General features: G+C 36.0%; 1 protein-coding gene across 1 annotated transcript in view; it reads left to right on the top strand.

Moving 5' to 3' along the window:
- The first annotated feature begins 517 nt into the window (after window positions 1-517).
- LOC113234701 (dynein heavy chain, cytoplasmic) overlaps window positions 518-16,358 on the top strand; it is a 64,943-nt gene continuing 49,102 nt past the window's right edge. Inside the window, exons 1-20 of the mRNA XM_026470142.1 lie at window positions 518-625; window positions 850-1,022; window positions 1,524-1,644; window positions 2,099-2,220; window positions 5,245-5,386; window positions 5,785-5,892; window positions 6,174-6,279; window positions 7,293-7,492; window positions 8,236-8,371; window positions 8,593-8,699; window positions 8,836-8,999; window positions 9,710-9,815; window positions 10,209-10,232; window positions 10,727-10,882; window positions 11,163-11,342; window positions 11,547-11,690; window positions 12,223-12,368; window positions 13,652-13,801; window positions 14,376-14,468; window positions 14,571-14,785. Of these exons, the coding sequence (XP_026325927.1) occupies window positions 967-1,022; window positions 1,524-1,644; window positions 2,099-2,220; window positions 5,245-5,386; window positions 5,785-5,892; window positions 6,174-6,279; window positions 7,293-7,492; window positions 8,236-8,371; window positions 8,593-8,699; window positions 8,836-8,999; window positions 9,710-9,815; window positions 10,209-10,232; window positions 10,727-10,882; window positions 11,163-11,342; window positions 11,547-11,690; window positions 12,223-12,368; window positions 13,652-13,801; window positions 14,376-14,468; window positions 14,571-14,785 (2,476 nt within the window). The 5' untranslated portion in view covers window positions 518-625; window positions 850-966. The remainder of the gene's footprint in view (window positions 626-849; window positions 1,023-1,523; window positions 1,645-2,098; window positions 2,221-5,244; window positions 5,387-5,784; window positions 5,893-6,173; window positions 6,280-7,292; window positions 7,493-8,235; window positions 8,372-8,592; window positions 8,700-8,835; window positions 9,000-9,709; window positions 9,816-10,208; window positions 10,233-10,726; window positions 10,883-11,162; window positions 11,343-11,546; window positions 11,691-12,222; window positions 12,369-13,651; window positions 13,802-14,375; window positions 14,469-14,570; window positions 14,786-16,358) is intronic.

Below are 16,358 nucleotides of genomic sequence, written 5' to 3'. Positions count from 1 at the left end.
GTTATCCAATAACATAGAATTAATATATATATATATATATATATATATATATACCTATATTGTAAATTTATTAATTCTCAAAAATAGTGAACAATTTAGTTTGAACTTAAAAATTTGGAATAACTATGGTATGAATGACAAATCTTTGTGAAGATCATTATGTAAGTTGAAACAATATTAATCTAACCTAGATCTCGCTTTAATATTCCAATAGGGCTGCAGACGAAGGGCGTAAGCCTCGCGTGGCCGACTTCGGAGACAAGGCTGAAGATTCTAACTTTCTCAATCAACTGCAGAATGGTGTGAACCGCTGGATCAAGGAAATTCAAAAAGTATTGTGTTTGTTATTATATACATACTGTAGCATAGCATATGTAAGGTTTTTTTCTAATCCAGAAATTACCGACTATACGTTTTAAAATTGTAACACACTTAAAACAATATACCAAAATTGATTATTAAGTCTGCACTGTTATATGATTGATCTAATAACAAATTTATTTATTCGTAGGTAACAAAACTTGACAGAGACCCGTCAAATGGTACAGCTTTGCAAGAGATCTCTTTCTGGCTAAATTTGGAAAGAGCTCTTCATCGCATTCAAGAAAAAAGAGAAAGCATTGAGGTAACAAGAAAATACATAAAATAAAATAAAAAATTTGGAATGCTTTAATATCTATTATACACTAAGAGCGATTTAAGTATGGGATTCGTAAATTTAGGACATTAAATTAATGCATGTTAATCTCGAATTAGATAGGTTCCTGTTCAATAAATCAACATTGGATTTTTTTTCTTTTCTAAATGAACAAAGCTCATTGCTCATTCTAATATTTTTATTTTTCGTAGGTATCCCTAACGTTAGACATCTTGAAATACGGTAAGCGTTTTCACGCGACTGTATCCTTCGATACAGACACTGGTCTGAAACAGGCCTTAGCAACAGTGTCAGATTACAACCCACTTATGAAGGACTTCCCCATCAATGATCTGCTGAGTGCTACTGAGCTTGATAGAATTAGGTAAGGCTGTAGCAAATATTTTGAGTACATTTTTTAGGAATTGTGATATAACAACAATGATGCTTGAATTTACACTGCTGAACAATTGGAACATAACTAGGAAATCCATAAATGTCTTTTTTGAAAGCGCATTAAATTCGCACTGATGCGCCCTATTATTTTTTTCTTAATTAGCGCAACATAACGAGTGTCTAATTAGATTTAACGGTTGCCACAGGACAGACTGTACCTAGTGTGGGACCAACTGTAACCATACACAATGCTTTCAAGCATAACATCGAGTTCGCAATGCATATAAATGTTAAAACATAATGTCAATTTAGAATAAGCTTCTTTCTAGAAATTTTGTCATATATAAACAGCAGTTTATACTTGTGATGTCAAACAAAACGTATTATTATTTTTATAGACACATTACCATAATTTAAAATCTGCCTTTTGAATAACACATATTTCGAATTTGTCAAATTTGATTCGCTAATTCAAAACTTAATTTTGCAGGTTGGCAGTACAGCAAATTTTCTCGCACCTGCGCAAGATCCGATCGACCAAGTACCCCATCCAGCGTGGTTTGCGTCTAGTTGAGGCGATCTCTCGCGATTTGGGACAACAACTTCTCAAGGTAAACTTATGTTACTTACATTGCTTACCCTATTTATATTGTTCTATTATATTAGTACTTGTAGTGATACATAGAACTTGGAAGTACAGAAGCCATAGCTTAAAATAACAAATACAAGAAATTACTTATTTGCGTAGAAATTTGGTATTATAAAAAAGGTGTGTGGTGATTAATAAAAAAAGGTAGTTTACATTGTATCAAATTTCTTTTATGCTTAAAGTGTAACAAGAGCCCATTAATAGTTCAAAACGTGTAATTGTTCCCAAAGTATTATTACACGTATTCGAACACCTGTTAACCATAAAAAAATTACCTATATATATAATATACCTTATTGTTTAGAAGATAATAAGGTATGCGTAACTGTACAGGTACAGGTTCTCGTCCTGCACTTCTCAAACCACGGGTGGGCCGCATTTAGTGCGATAAAGCTTTAACCGTTTCTTATTTCCAGGTACTGGGTACGCGTCGTTTAATGCATATTCCATTTGATGACTTCGAACGCGTAATGACGCAATGCTTCGAAGTATTCTCTTGCTGGGATGACGAATATGAGAAACTTCAAGGTCTATTGCGGTAAGTATCCCAGAGATAACCTAATAGGACAAAACTGTGCGATATAAAAAGAAACATGTATTTTTCTATTCTGTTCTATATGTTCTATATCTATATTTATTTCCTTTTCTATATTATATCCATTCCTCTTTATAATGATGGACCGATAATTCGAGCGGACTGCTAATCGCGGTACAAGACAAAGTAGTCAGCTTTTTAGTACATATTGGTACACCAGATGTTGCGATGAGTGCCAAATAGCTGTTTTTGTGACTAATTTGTAAATAATTGACGAAGTACAATTTGTCAACAATTACAGACCAATTTCTATTCTTACGACACTTTCTAAAGTTTTCGAAACTGCTTAACATTAAGTGTGGAAAAAACTAAGTAAGTTGTATTTACAATAAAATACGCTGTTTCTTTGCCTATCCATGTGTCATTAATAGCGCATAAATGTTCAAATCCTTCAACTGAATGTGTGACTGTCCTCTTATTAACCGACTTCAAAAAAAGGGGAGGCTCTAAATTCGTCCATATGTTTTTTTTGTATATATGTTACGTGATAACTCCGCTATTTGTGAACCGATATTGATGATTTTTTTTTGTTGGATAGAAGGTACCTCAGAAGTGGTCCCATTTCAATTTGAAGAAAATATTCCACCTCTGAGGGTGGTAAACTAGGGAATGAATGACTTTTGAGGTCGGCTTTTTTAACCGGAGATTAGGTTATTACTTGAACCCAAAATATAAAATATCTTGGTATTATATTTGACAACAACCTCAGATTCAATATTCGCGAGGGTGCACGGAGACTAAGGAAATTGATTTACATCTTCAAGCAGCTTCGTTATATTGCTGATGGCAGACTTATGAGAATTATATATCTGGCACTGGCGCAATCTATCATATCGTATTGCATAACAGTCTTCCGGAAAGTTGGAATGGTTTACGAAATGCTTTAATAAATAATTTCGCTGACCATTATAACTGCATTATATAATGATTTATCTATGCAGACCCAAGAGTCGAATAGCCCACAGGAGTTCTATAAACGGTGCCAAAAAATTTATACAGTACCATAATGACATATGTCAGCCTCCACGAAAGCGTAGACACTACAATTGAAGCCAAGCGCACTCTCTATAAAAAACTGACGTTACAGGCATATCTACGCGGCTTGAAGGACCCGTTAGGATGTAGGGTTAGATGCATGCGCCCCGCGACCGTAGAACAGGCTTTAGAGTTTGTGCAGGAGGAACTTAACACACTTTATATGCAACAACGTAATGAAGTGCCTAGTAGAAAAGAACATCCACCTCAGACTTCTTAAAATAATTTTAATTTGCCTCTACATAACTTCAGTCAAAAACTGCCTATTTTCAACATGACTGGCCCATCCAGACATCCAATAATGAATACACCTGGCCCGTCCAAGCCGCAATTCATGCAACCTCAACTTAATCAAGCATGGCAGCCAAATTGGCAACATAATCAGCCTCCCCGTGGCCCAACTCGTACTCAGCAAATGTTCCGGGCCCCTCCACCAAATTACACCCCGCAGAGCAATGTTTTTAGGATGCATAATAGATATCAACCGCAACAAACTTATAGTTTCACTTCAAATCGAACAGTTAACTTGAGCTTTGCTATAATGGACGAAAATTGCAAAATTATATATTTAATATTTAATTACCGATGAAATGTGATTCCGTTTGTTTTGTAATTAGATGTTTTGCTGTTTTTCCCACACCACCGAATAGAACAGCACGGCATTGTTAGAGATATTATCTTTATTACAATAAATTCAGAATGTTTTTTGGAATATACTGAGACGTACACACAGGTCAGTAGTTGGCCTGTCTATATTTCAGTGCAAACGAGAATTGATATTTATAAGAGCTATATCACTAATGTGTTACCAGGAATATATGACCCTTATTTCGTCTCTATTTCTGGTTATATACTCGATGTCCCCCACTGAAATTCCTTATCGACATGGGAGCCAAACAATCCTTCATTAGCCCACAGGCTGTAGAAGAGTGGAGCCACTAAGTCTGCGATGATGGAATTAGATAGAGCACAGAGTATGTTTGTTTAAGCCGCGAAGATTTCCTACGATGCAATTTTATCAAGATGCTGATGTTCTCTCTGTTCGTCAAATTTATATTCTGCACTCTGTACTTCGACAACACTCCAATATACATATTGATAATTATATTAGAGTATCCACAGCTAGAAGACCCTATGCAGCATGTAAGACAACTATGGTTAGTACTTTGCGTCGAGGTTCTATCATTTAGGACTGGGAGATTGTACAATTTTATAAATAAAAAATTAAATATAGTAAATTCATATAAAAACATAAGCAAAAATAAAATAACCAAATGGCTTAAGGTACAGAATTATGACGAAACCGAAAGAATACTTGAAAAATTAACATAGTTATAAAATATCTACTACCTAAAAACTCTCGCGTCCGGGCAAGCAAAAACACACGCACGCACGCTCGCACGCACACACACCAGACATACATTTTGTTAATATAATATATGTAACAAGAATTTTGTAGTTTGTGATGGTAGAAATAAACTGTTTTTTTATTTCATTTCGTTAAAGCTACACTATTTTCTAGTGATAGCAAACAAATCAATTAGATGACGCTTATTACACGGATTTTTATGGATACTACTCTTTTATTTTGTTCAGGATTAGCACCATCTACCCACACTATCAAGCGTTAATTTATAAAACACACAATGCCATCTCATCGTCAAAGTAATTTTTGTCGTTAAAAGAAAAAACTGACTACTTATATTTCATATTAAACATGAATTAATTAATATCCACGGCCATTTACATAATACAAACTACTTCCAAGCCACCGATCAGCGCCATCTACATATAAAACGGAATTTCGAATTTTTCACAGTTACGGTCTGTAGTTTGGAGATTAGCAGTCCTGTTGAGTTATTAGTTTTTTATTAGAATTTTTACCCGACTTCGGCTTTCGGCATCGGGTGTTTAATTAGTTTTTTTTTTAAGTGACATCGTAAAGAAGAAGCGCGACGAACATCTAAAAATGGTGTGGCGTGTGTCGCCATCACACAAGCGGCTGCAAGCGCGCATGGAACATATGCGGCGGTTCAGACGTCACCACGAACAACTAAGAACTGTTATGCTTCGGGTAAGCTTACTTACAATACGAATAAATTAACTAAAGACCTGTATCACAATTATATTAGGATGTCATCACATATATCGACATGGAATCGCATTAAACTGGTCAAAAAAGCTTTGTCTATTTAATAAGAATTAAAAAGACGTGCTTTTTGCATCGGTTCGTACAACGCGGTTCTACACAGGTCGGCAACGAATCTGCCTCCTACATAATTCCGGTCGCGTCCTTATATAGCCGACAACGAATCTGCCTCCTACGAAATTCCGGTCGCGTCCTTGTATAGCCGACAACGGCTGATCGGCACCATTGCCACTCGAGAGAGGCCGTACCGACAAACAAAAAAGTAGTAGTCATTTCAGTCTGTATATATTTTTAACTCATACCATATATACGTACCAACCCAGGTGCTCCGTCCGCGTGCGACTGTGGCTGCAGACCCCGGTGCAGGAGGTGAACCAGCCCAACCTCACTCGCTGCCTATGGACGCCGCCGATGCCAACGCTATCGCTGAGGTGCATCACACAATCTCATAGCTAGGGACACTTGTCAGTAGAAAAAATCTAATGCACAGCGGGGCATTCTCTTCTCCCAGTGGGATAGGCAGAGACTACAGACTTTCTGTGTTCCTGACACACGCTTCCTCAAGTCGTATGAATTTTTAAATATGCGCTTGTTTGTTATGAATAGTTTTGACTTGGCGTTTTTTAAGCGCTTCCTCAATCTGTTGGAGTTAGGTGCACCGTAAATGATTTATTCATGTCAATTTCAATACTCAATTTAATTACTTGTACAGGTCAACTTGGCATATGAAAATGTGAAAGAAGTAGATTGCCTGGATATCTCACGTGAGGGTTGCGACGCTTGGGAGGCGGCTGTTCGTCGCTATGAGGACCGAATTGGTGAGAAACCTTTTTATCTTAATTCCGTTGACTAGAATTGAGGAAGTAAAGTTAGATAAACTAAAGAATAACCTGGACATTCCCTTCTACAAATCCCGGGACTTCTCGAAACTGATTATATTTGAATATGCCTATTATTTGTAGAAAAATTTAACACATTGGCGACTAATTATTATTTCCTATTAAGCATTTGCTACAAATTATTGTCTCAAAAAATAACATTGTAATTGTGTTTCTACGGGAACTTACGTATTTAAACATTTGAGACAACCTATATTTCGGAACGTTTAGAAAATAAACAGTTAAAAAAGACATTTTATACGCATTGACGAGGAAATGGCAATGTCCATACTAAGAAAACGTTCATACTTTAGGTAGATTAACTCCCTCAACACCGATCATTGGTTATTAGTCTACTGTTTTGAGAAAAACCTAATAAGAAGCCCATTAACCTGCATAGGATATGTGTGGGGCGATGGTTCAGTGATCGACATTTTAAGGGAAGTGTGTGTGAAATTTTAAATAACTTGCTTGTTGTTTTAAACATTATAATATATCAATGGTGATTAGTTTACTTGACACATTTCCTCAAGAAATATTATGCTGTAGTATGTTTTATAAAAAAGCTATTATAATTATTACTAAAAAAGAATTTCTCTAATTCTCCAGTAATGAACACAAAAAATCCACTAATTAACTAATTAGTGATTAAACGAACTTACCTGCAAGTGAAGTTCGATCATAATTATACGAAGCGCTTCGTCCGAAGAGATTAGCATGATATTGGTACTAGTAGTAACGTATACGTGCGGCCACTTCCTACACTAAGTTGAGGGTAAAAACAAATAAAAATACAAAATTTCTAAATTACGATGCGCACTCCAGCTCTCGCTTGGTGATCTATTTGGTTTCATTCGCTGTTCAGTGTTCGGCTACTTCACACTGAATTAACTTTGTTGCCAATCTTGAAATTAAACGATTTTTTTTTCTTCAACTTCTCGTTAAATAAACAGATCGCGTAGAAACCCGTATCACGGCCCACCTCCGTGACCAGCTGGGCACAGCGAAGAACGCGAATGAGATGTTTAGGATCTTCTCACGCTTCAACGCTCTGTTTGTCCGACCACACATTCGTGGCGCTATTCGGGAGTACCAAACTCAGCTTATACAGCGGGTTAAGGATGATATTGAGGCTTTACATGAGAAATTCAAGGTAAATTAGGGTTTCTCCTCTTATTCCTATTTTATTCCTTTGTCATAGTCTTACAAAATACGCAAATTCTATCTTTTTTTATAATATCAAGTTTGGGACGAACAAGTCGTGCGCCTGATGGTACGCTACACGCCTGTCCTTAACAGTTGCAGTGCCACCTCAGAGCTTTAAATCGCAAAGATCTTAGGGGCACTGCCACTGCGCCCAACACCTTGAGACATAAGTTGACAAGTCCCATGTGCCTGTAATTTCACCAGCACCCTTACCCTTCAAAACCAGAACACAGTAATGCTGACATTACTGCTTAGCGGCAGAAATAGGTGAGGTGGCAGTACCCACCTGGACGAACTCTTTCACAAGGAGCTCTACTGCTACTTAAAATCTGGTGATATAAAAGTTGAGGATCTTCTTTATTCAAAACTTTCCATCTACGATTTTTAGCAATAATTTTTTTCTTTACAAAGTGCCAGACTATGTTGGCATGAACATTTTAAACGTAACAGAAGAATCATACAAAGTTGTATTGCTGTTCAAGAATAATAATAATTTATTTCACACACAATACATAATATTTGTTAGTTACGTACTTATACTAGTGTTATTTTAACATAATATTATAACTTTAGTTGATATGATATCATCATACGTTGGTTAGTAAAATAAACTTCATTTAAATAAAATACATGTCCATTTCAACAGAGGTGATAAGAGGAACTCAATACTAGTCATATTTTTATGTATAGGTTCAATACCCCCAATCGAAATGCAGTCGACTGTCCCTAGTGCGAGATCTCCCGCCTGTTGCGGGGTCCATTATCTGGGCTAAGCAGATTGATCACCAACTTACTGCTTACTTGAAGAGAGTCGAGGATGTTCTTGGTAAGATTATTCGAATGTAATGTCAGTCATTCCTTCTTTGAAAATGTATATTATGAAATTTTATAACTTTACGACGTCATCTAGCAAAGAATCAGTCATCACTCAATGAATGGTCGGCTGAGTAAATCCATTATATAAACTGATCGATGTCCTCTATTAGGTGCCGAGCAGGTATTAAAATCTTCAGCACCATTAGCACATAACTATTTTTATTTCATCAGGCAAGGGATGGGAGAACCATATTGAGGGTCAAAAACTGAAGGCAGATGGCGACAGCTTCCGCCTGAAACTCGACACTCAGGAAGTCTTCGATGACTGGGCTCGTAAAGTAAGTATATTGTACATTCTACAATGGGCATAAAGATCTTGAAATGGTCTGTAATATGATTGTAATAATTGGCATTAATGCATATTTTGAACAAAAGATTTGATCTCAAGTTTAAATATTTGTTATTGTTCCTTAGGTGCAACAACGTAACCTCGGTGTTTCTGGACGTATCTTCGCTATAGAGTCCGTGCGTGCTCGCTCTAGCAAGACTGGTACCATCCTGAAGCTCAAAGTGAACTTTTTGCCTGAAATTATCACTTTGTATAAGGAAGTGCGCAATTTAAAGAACTTGGGTTTCAGGTATGACTTTAAATACATACTTAAATATAATTCGATTTTCACTGTGGAATTTTACTTACATAATATCAAAGGAAAAGAGGTTTCTTTTACTTCCGTTTTGAAATAATAATACATAATAATAAACTCATTTATTTGTCTTGAAAACAGTGATACATTTTATAATAAAATTAAAGACGGTGTTAATAAACAAGACAAAACGGTTTATGACTCAGCGGTTGCGGGGAACCCACGTCCTCTATGATTCTGCCGTAACCTTGTTAAAGTGTTGTATTTAAATATTTATTTTAGGACATCGATACTTAAAGTAGGTATTGTAATAATCGTACTCTTCACATGTTAAACAGAAAACGGACGTTTAGTTTATAACATTTTTAATTATTTTAAAATTAATACTCATAGAAAACATCAATAACACAAATTTTATAAACATGAAACAAATCTCTCGCACTTGAGTATAATATGTACACACGATAATCACAACAAATAACCAAATTTTAGGAAAAACAATAACTAATACGAATATATAAAGTAAATTAATGGGTTTCTCATTAAAAAAATGGTATTTGCACAGTCTCGCTACGATGTTGACGTGACGAATGAGCAGCAATTCGCCTCGTCAGGCGCTCGCTACGCCTTTTATGGTTTTGGGGTCGTAAACCAGACTCCTCGACAGGATAATAGCTTATAATATCTATTTTTTATTATTTTAGAGTACCTCTAGCAATCGTGAACAAAGCTCACCAAGCGAACCAGCTGTATCCGTTTGCCATTTCGCTCATTGAGAGTGTTCGCACTTATGAACGTACTTTGGAGAAGGTAAGATTGATTTGAAATACTCTTACTGTTACAATTAAACAATTTATACCACTAACAAAATGCAAATACACATTCAAGCACAAATTTAGCGCATTCTGTAGACATAAACGTTGTAACACTCTTTTTACATTTACCTTATTTTTCTCATTCATTTACAGAGTTAAAAAGAAGGAACTCCTTTTTATCAGCTTGTAATAATGTTCCTGAATAATTGGAAAACTTTGAAACAGATCTACAGCTTGCGCGCATAATTTTACATATATGTAACAGCACAAAATATACTAATACTTATGTACCACATAAAAATACAAAATTAACACTAGAATGTATAACCAAATTCAGTTATACAGTTGTGGAGTGTATCACTAACACGGGTGCGTTTCATTTGTGCAGCTAAATAATAGGAATCATACAAAGGTAGTTTTATTTCAAGCTGCATGATTCAAAGACTGCCTTCAATGTTTTTTTTAATTTTTTTACTTAATACTATTTGTGTACTGCCTTTTTTTCCTATGTGCTAATGCTTAATTGAGTATGACAGAGCGTAAGTGAGAACTTATATTTTTATACTGCATTACATCATTGCAAATATCTTTAAAAAACCACTGAATTGTCTAACGTAAAACACGTAATAAAACAGGGAAGAAAAGTAAAATATTTTTTTTTTTTTACAAAATAATCACTTCCCTGATTCCTTATGGTAGAGTGCTGTTAGATAAATAGCTTTATGCTGATTATAGAGTCGGAATAACTATGTAGATTGCTGCTCCTTGGTATTAATAGGGCCACCCATTTATCTCTTTCGTGACTCCTTTTATGTTTCACACTATTTTTGTAATTGTAAATTATTTGAAACAAACTATAAATTTTAATACTTTTTTATCTGATCTTATCGTCTTTCTACTACCCAGATTCGCGACAAAGCATCGATAATTCCATTAGTAGCAGGCCTACGCCGTGACGTTCTCAACCAAGTGTCAGAAGGAATGGCACTCGTCTGGGAGTCCTACAAACTTGACCCTTACGTGCAGAAGTTGAGCGAAGTCGTCTTGCTATTCCAAGAAAAGGTCAGTATGGTTTTAACCTTTTTCATTTACAAATCTAACTCAACGCACTAAAAAAAGAACTTTCTTGTGCACTGAAGAAACGTTTTCTTAAACTACACTAAAGACTGGAGAGAAAGAACTTCAACCATAGTAATACTGAATTTGATGTTGATAGTGCCATCATAGTTTTGTATAATAATCTCAGCTAACTTTGGCTACCTTTGTTAATGAACTTAAGAAGTTTTATATTGGAAAAACGAATAGCTAAGCGATTATAACATTTATTTCAAATACTACACAGGTGGAAGACCTGCTAGCTGTCGAAGAACAGATTTCTGTCGACGTTCGCTCCCTGGAGACGTGCCCATACTCAGCTCCGAGTTTAGCAGATATCCTTAGCCGTCTTCAGCGCGCCATTGACGACCTTTCATTGCGTCAATACAGCAACTTACGTCTGTGGGTGCAACGTCTGGATGAAGAGGTTTGTTCGTTTCGTCATTGACGCGATGTTTTAAAAAGTAGAAAGGAAAGATAGGGATTATTGTAAGTGGAAATTTCGTCCAAATATGTTTCATAAGCGATGAATCGCATTTTTTTTTTAAATATTGTCGTCCAAGTCATAAATAGTCATAGTAATATCGAAAAATACGAACCTTGACTACACAAAAGAAAGTGTTATTCGTAGGTGGAAAAAAGCCTCGCTGCCCGTCTACAAGCTGGAGTCGAAGCGTGGACTGCAGCCCTTCAAGGCAAGAGCAACGAAATGGATCTCTCCATGGACACCTACTCACCCGCTGAGCCGACACACAAGCCTGGTGGAGACCCGCAGGTAACAAACAGCAACTAGGGAGGATATATTAAATATGTTTACACTAAATATTTTTGAATGTTTATTGAATATTTTACTAATATTTAATTTATTTGTCTCCTGTTTCTTTATATTGCGTATTTTATTACAACCTTCTTTTTGTTTACTGACTGTACTATTGCCGATACCCCTATCGCCAGGAGCCAGGAGTGCCATAACACAGGATTTACCTAGTTCGGGCTCCTGTCTCCCATGCCTTAAAGTCAATGTTCAATCATTTACTATTATTTTCTACTTGATGGAAGATAATTGGAAAAATCATATATTATTATTATATATAGAATGAATCAGTCTACAAATTGAACCCTTGCTACAAAAAAATTACCATTAAAACCATTTATTTATCACACTTAAAATTAACTATAACAATGTCTATGAAGTAAGAGAAGCTGTTAATGGATTGTATGCGTGGCAAGTTGGAATTTCTTTTGTATCCAAAAGTGTTTATTGGACACTCCTTTCAGATTATATTATAGGTACTTTACGTCCATAGATCGCCCGCGTAGTCCACGAAGTGCGAATCACGAACCAGCAGATGTATCTCTTCCCGTCTTTGGAAGAAGCCCGCTTCCAACTCATGCGCCAAATGTTCGCCTGGCAAGCCGTTGTGACAAGCCAGCATCGCTTGCAGAGCACTAGGTAAGTCTATAAGGTTAATTTTGTCGTCCCTATTTAAATAAGCACGCGAACGCGAACTCAAGAGGAATGCTAATCTACATACTACAGGGGGCCTACAATAACCTTTCAAAAAACAACCTTATTTCAATGTAAGCTTATTATAATATTACGCATATTCGTACCATGACAAATCTATCAATCAAGTAATGTATTATTGCTAAAGTGACTGAAAGAATGAATGATTTCCCAATATTGTCTATTCCGTACTAAAAATAAGAAAGAAATGACGCTATATGAACTGTATAATGCCACCTCTTACTTTTTTGATGTTCCGATTCATCCTATCATAGTATAATGCTAAAGTACTTAATATTATTTACATTCAGAGAATACTGACTGCTAATATTCTCTGAATGTAAATAAAAATAAAACTATGTAATAATGAAATCTATTAAAATTACGTTGTTTTCAATTGTTCTTCCGCATTTTCATGAAGAAAAATAAATAAAACAAGCTGAGTCTTAAGTGTCGCGTTGTGAATTCGGAACCGTAGTCTAGTGTCAACTGTCAGTTTCGCCAAGGAGCATATAGATGGCGCTGTCATAATTTTACGAAATAAACGTCGAGTATTTTTATTTAACGAGAACTCATTTCCTATGTGCTATTAAATGAAAAATAAACAAAATATTGAAGAGATATAAGTAAATAAATAAGTTCAACTTACCTTTTAATCGTTACAAATCAATATTAAAACAATAAAACTGACAATAATATTGTTTCCATTGCATCCATATAACTATTTTAAGATTGCTAAATTTGACATAAGAGCTATATGACTTTCATGTTTAAGTCTCGTCATAGTACGAACAGAGTGAATGAATAGTCACAAAGCTGCCAATAAAACATCATAGTTTTAACATTACAATAAGCTTACTCTAAGCGCGTTATGGTACGAAAAGTCGTAGAAAGAATTAGGATGATACAAAAATAGCTATTTGGTACTCGTCGCGACATCTGGTTTACCAATAGAAACTAAATACCTGACTACGCTGCAGCGTAACGCTGTATTGTATCGCAATTCGCAGTGCTCCCGAGTTATTGGTACAAGTCCGAACATGCTTGTAGTCCAACTGTTATTCTAAACGACGTTGATGCCGATATATTACTACGCCAAAAAATAAGTCTGCTCTAAATTCTTTTCCAGTAAATGATCTGTGCTGCGTTACATTTCTTTTACACATAAACCCTGGTGACTCAAAAAGTACCAAAAATTACTATTTCGTAATTATTGTCTTTTTTTACAGATACCAAGTGGGCGTTGCGCGTGCGCAAACAGCGACCTACAGAAACTTGCTGACTAAGCTCCCTGCCGGATCAGCACCTCTAGAAAACGCCTACGACGCCATTGAGCACAAAATTTCACAAGTTCGCGAATACGTCGATGAGTGGCTGCGGTAAATCTTGTATTAACATTTTAAGGAATAGATAGTGATTATGGGTCAGGTTGTGACGGTGTGACCTCCTTACACCGTCATCTCACCTCTTTGTATCGCCTCTCTCCTCTTGTATCTTATCATTTTTTTTATTTTACTTGTATTTAAATTTGAAATTTGAATTGTTCCATCGTCCTTCACTTTCTCATTTTGATTTCGTACCACGGTCACTCCCAGCTCGACCGCCACTGCAGTCAGAGTCTACACCCTTCATGTATCTATTTCTGTAATTCAGTTTCTCCCATTTAGGGGTAAGTGCCTTAATAATAAAGTGTAGGGAGTGTTTTATACTGTTATACCTGTTTTTTTTACATTTACCTTTATATTGTTACAGCCTTTCTTTAAACTTCTTTAATTAATTTTGTGGACCGGAAGTTTCCCATTTCATTGCCGTAAACCTGTTCACGGCTAGTTAGGGTTACAACCCTTTCAAGGTTAACCTCCATTTATATCGAGTTGTAAACGTGACTAAGTTCAGTCAATTCATACATGTTTTCAAGACTTCCTTCATAACCGTGTCATAATTTAATCACAGTTACCAAGCCTTGTGGGATCTTCAGCCTGAAAGCCTGTACGGTCGTCTCGGTGAAGACATCACACTGTGGATCAAATGCCTCAACGACATCAAGTAAGCGACTTTTTAATACCATTAATGGTACTGGAAAAAATTAATTGCAAACATTAGTTTGTGCTAAAATAATTCCATTACTAAATACTAACCTTATTCCAGAAAATCCCGTACAACGTTCGACACATCGGACACTCGTCGCGAATATGGACCTGTGGTGATAGACTTCGCCAGAGTACAGAGCAAAGTGGCGCTTAAGTATGACGCGTGGCACAAGGAGGTCTTGGGCAAGTTCGGAGCGTTACTCGGCGGTGAGATGGTGCAGTTCCACTCTCAGCTGTCCAAATCGCGTTCGCAACTGGAACAACAGACTATTGGTGAGAACACTACCTTACTTTGTCACCTCTGATGATAATGACATGATTATTTGTAATTTTATATCTGTTTCGTTGTGTTTTTTCTTTTTATTTTACTTTTAGTCTTTCTTTCAATGTATTTTTGTGTTGTGATCACATAATGAATGTTTTCTATTCTTTATTAATTACGTAACTAAATATTTCCCTATTACATTTCAGTTATAAGTATTTAAATAATATTATTATATATTTTATACATTATATACAATACAATAATATTATTAGCTAATTAGGTGTATTACAAATAAAAGGAAGGATAAATTGCAAAATTATCACATAAGGTGAATTCTTTAAAATAAGTAACCATTTTTGAAAAACAAAAGAAATTAAAAAAATATTACTCCCGAAATAAAACATGTATGTTGTGTTCAAATCAAACAAATTTTATCCTATTTGACACCAGGCAAATGACATTCGTGTCTGGTGTGACGGTCATGATTTTTCAAAAAAAAGATATTTGTCGAATGTCACTTTATTTTCGAGACTATGATATAACTACAAGCACACCCCGAACACTCTATACGACGGTCGCAAGTTATTTACCTACATACATCAAGGCGCTATCTGCACACGCGCAAATGTGTGCGTAAAATGGCAGGGTTACTCATCATCGTCGTGGTGAATGTTCACTGATCCCACGGCGCCGACTCAACCGGCGAGAGGGAAACCCGGGGGGGTTTTAGTGGGGTAGGCCCTCCAGTCTGGAGGGAGAGTCCCCACATAACCCCTGAGTCTCCCTGGGCTCAGGGGTATCCATAAAGATTTCCCCCCCGTCAAAAAAAAAAAGAAAAAAAAAAAGGGTTACTCATCATCACTTTCTCGTACTATTGCGTTACATGGTCAGGGCGGCAACATGGCGAAAATTTTAACGCGAATCTTTTATCCATAATTCTATTAACAGAATCCTAATAACTACACATGTTCATTAGGTATTTATATCGATGTAATATTATATTTTTAATTAATTCACTAACTAGAATAATATTGAAGATTTGAAAATGTATATTTTGGACAGGTTAAAAGGTAATCAAGGTATTTGAAATTGCGTGTCCAAGTTTATCATTACCTATTTAATAATTAGATATATTCACTACGGAATATTTATAGGCAATGCTAAAAGAAAATTCGGGAACCCTTGTCTACTAGCTCACGAAGTCATGGCGTTTCATTATATTGATATAATAAATCTGTATTATATATATACTCCGCACAAAGAAAGCAATAACAGCCTACTTCGTTCCATCTTTCGGATAACGAAAAAACTCCTCTCTTTATCCTGTTTAGATGATGATAAACAGCCGCACATAGCACAACTCACGACCATTGTAAATAGCAACGTACTATGATGTTATAATCCACGTATAAGTTTCGTAATGAATAAATGAAAACTATATTCAATTAAGAAAGCCGTCTTAGCGCTTAGAAAACGGCTCGCCGACAGCCTTGTCGCCGTTCAGTCTATGTGACCGTCAATATGCGGGGCGTGGTGCGGTATCTAAAGCTAGGGAGGGGCGGAGAGTGTCAGTTCTCATTA

This window comes from Hyposmocoma kahamanoa, unplaced genomic scaffold, assembly GCF_003589595.1.
Source record: "Hyposmocoma kahamanoa isolate Upper Pololo Valley unplaced genomic scaffold, ASM358959v1 86, whole genome shotgun sequence".
Classification (NCBI taxonomy): domain Eukaryota; kingdom Metazoa; phylum Arthropoda; class Insecta; order Lepidoptera; family Cosmopterigidae; genus Hyposmocoma; species Hyposmocoma kahamanoa.
This window is presented reverse-complemented; position numbering and strand designations above follow the sequence as displayed.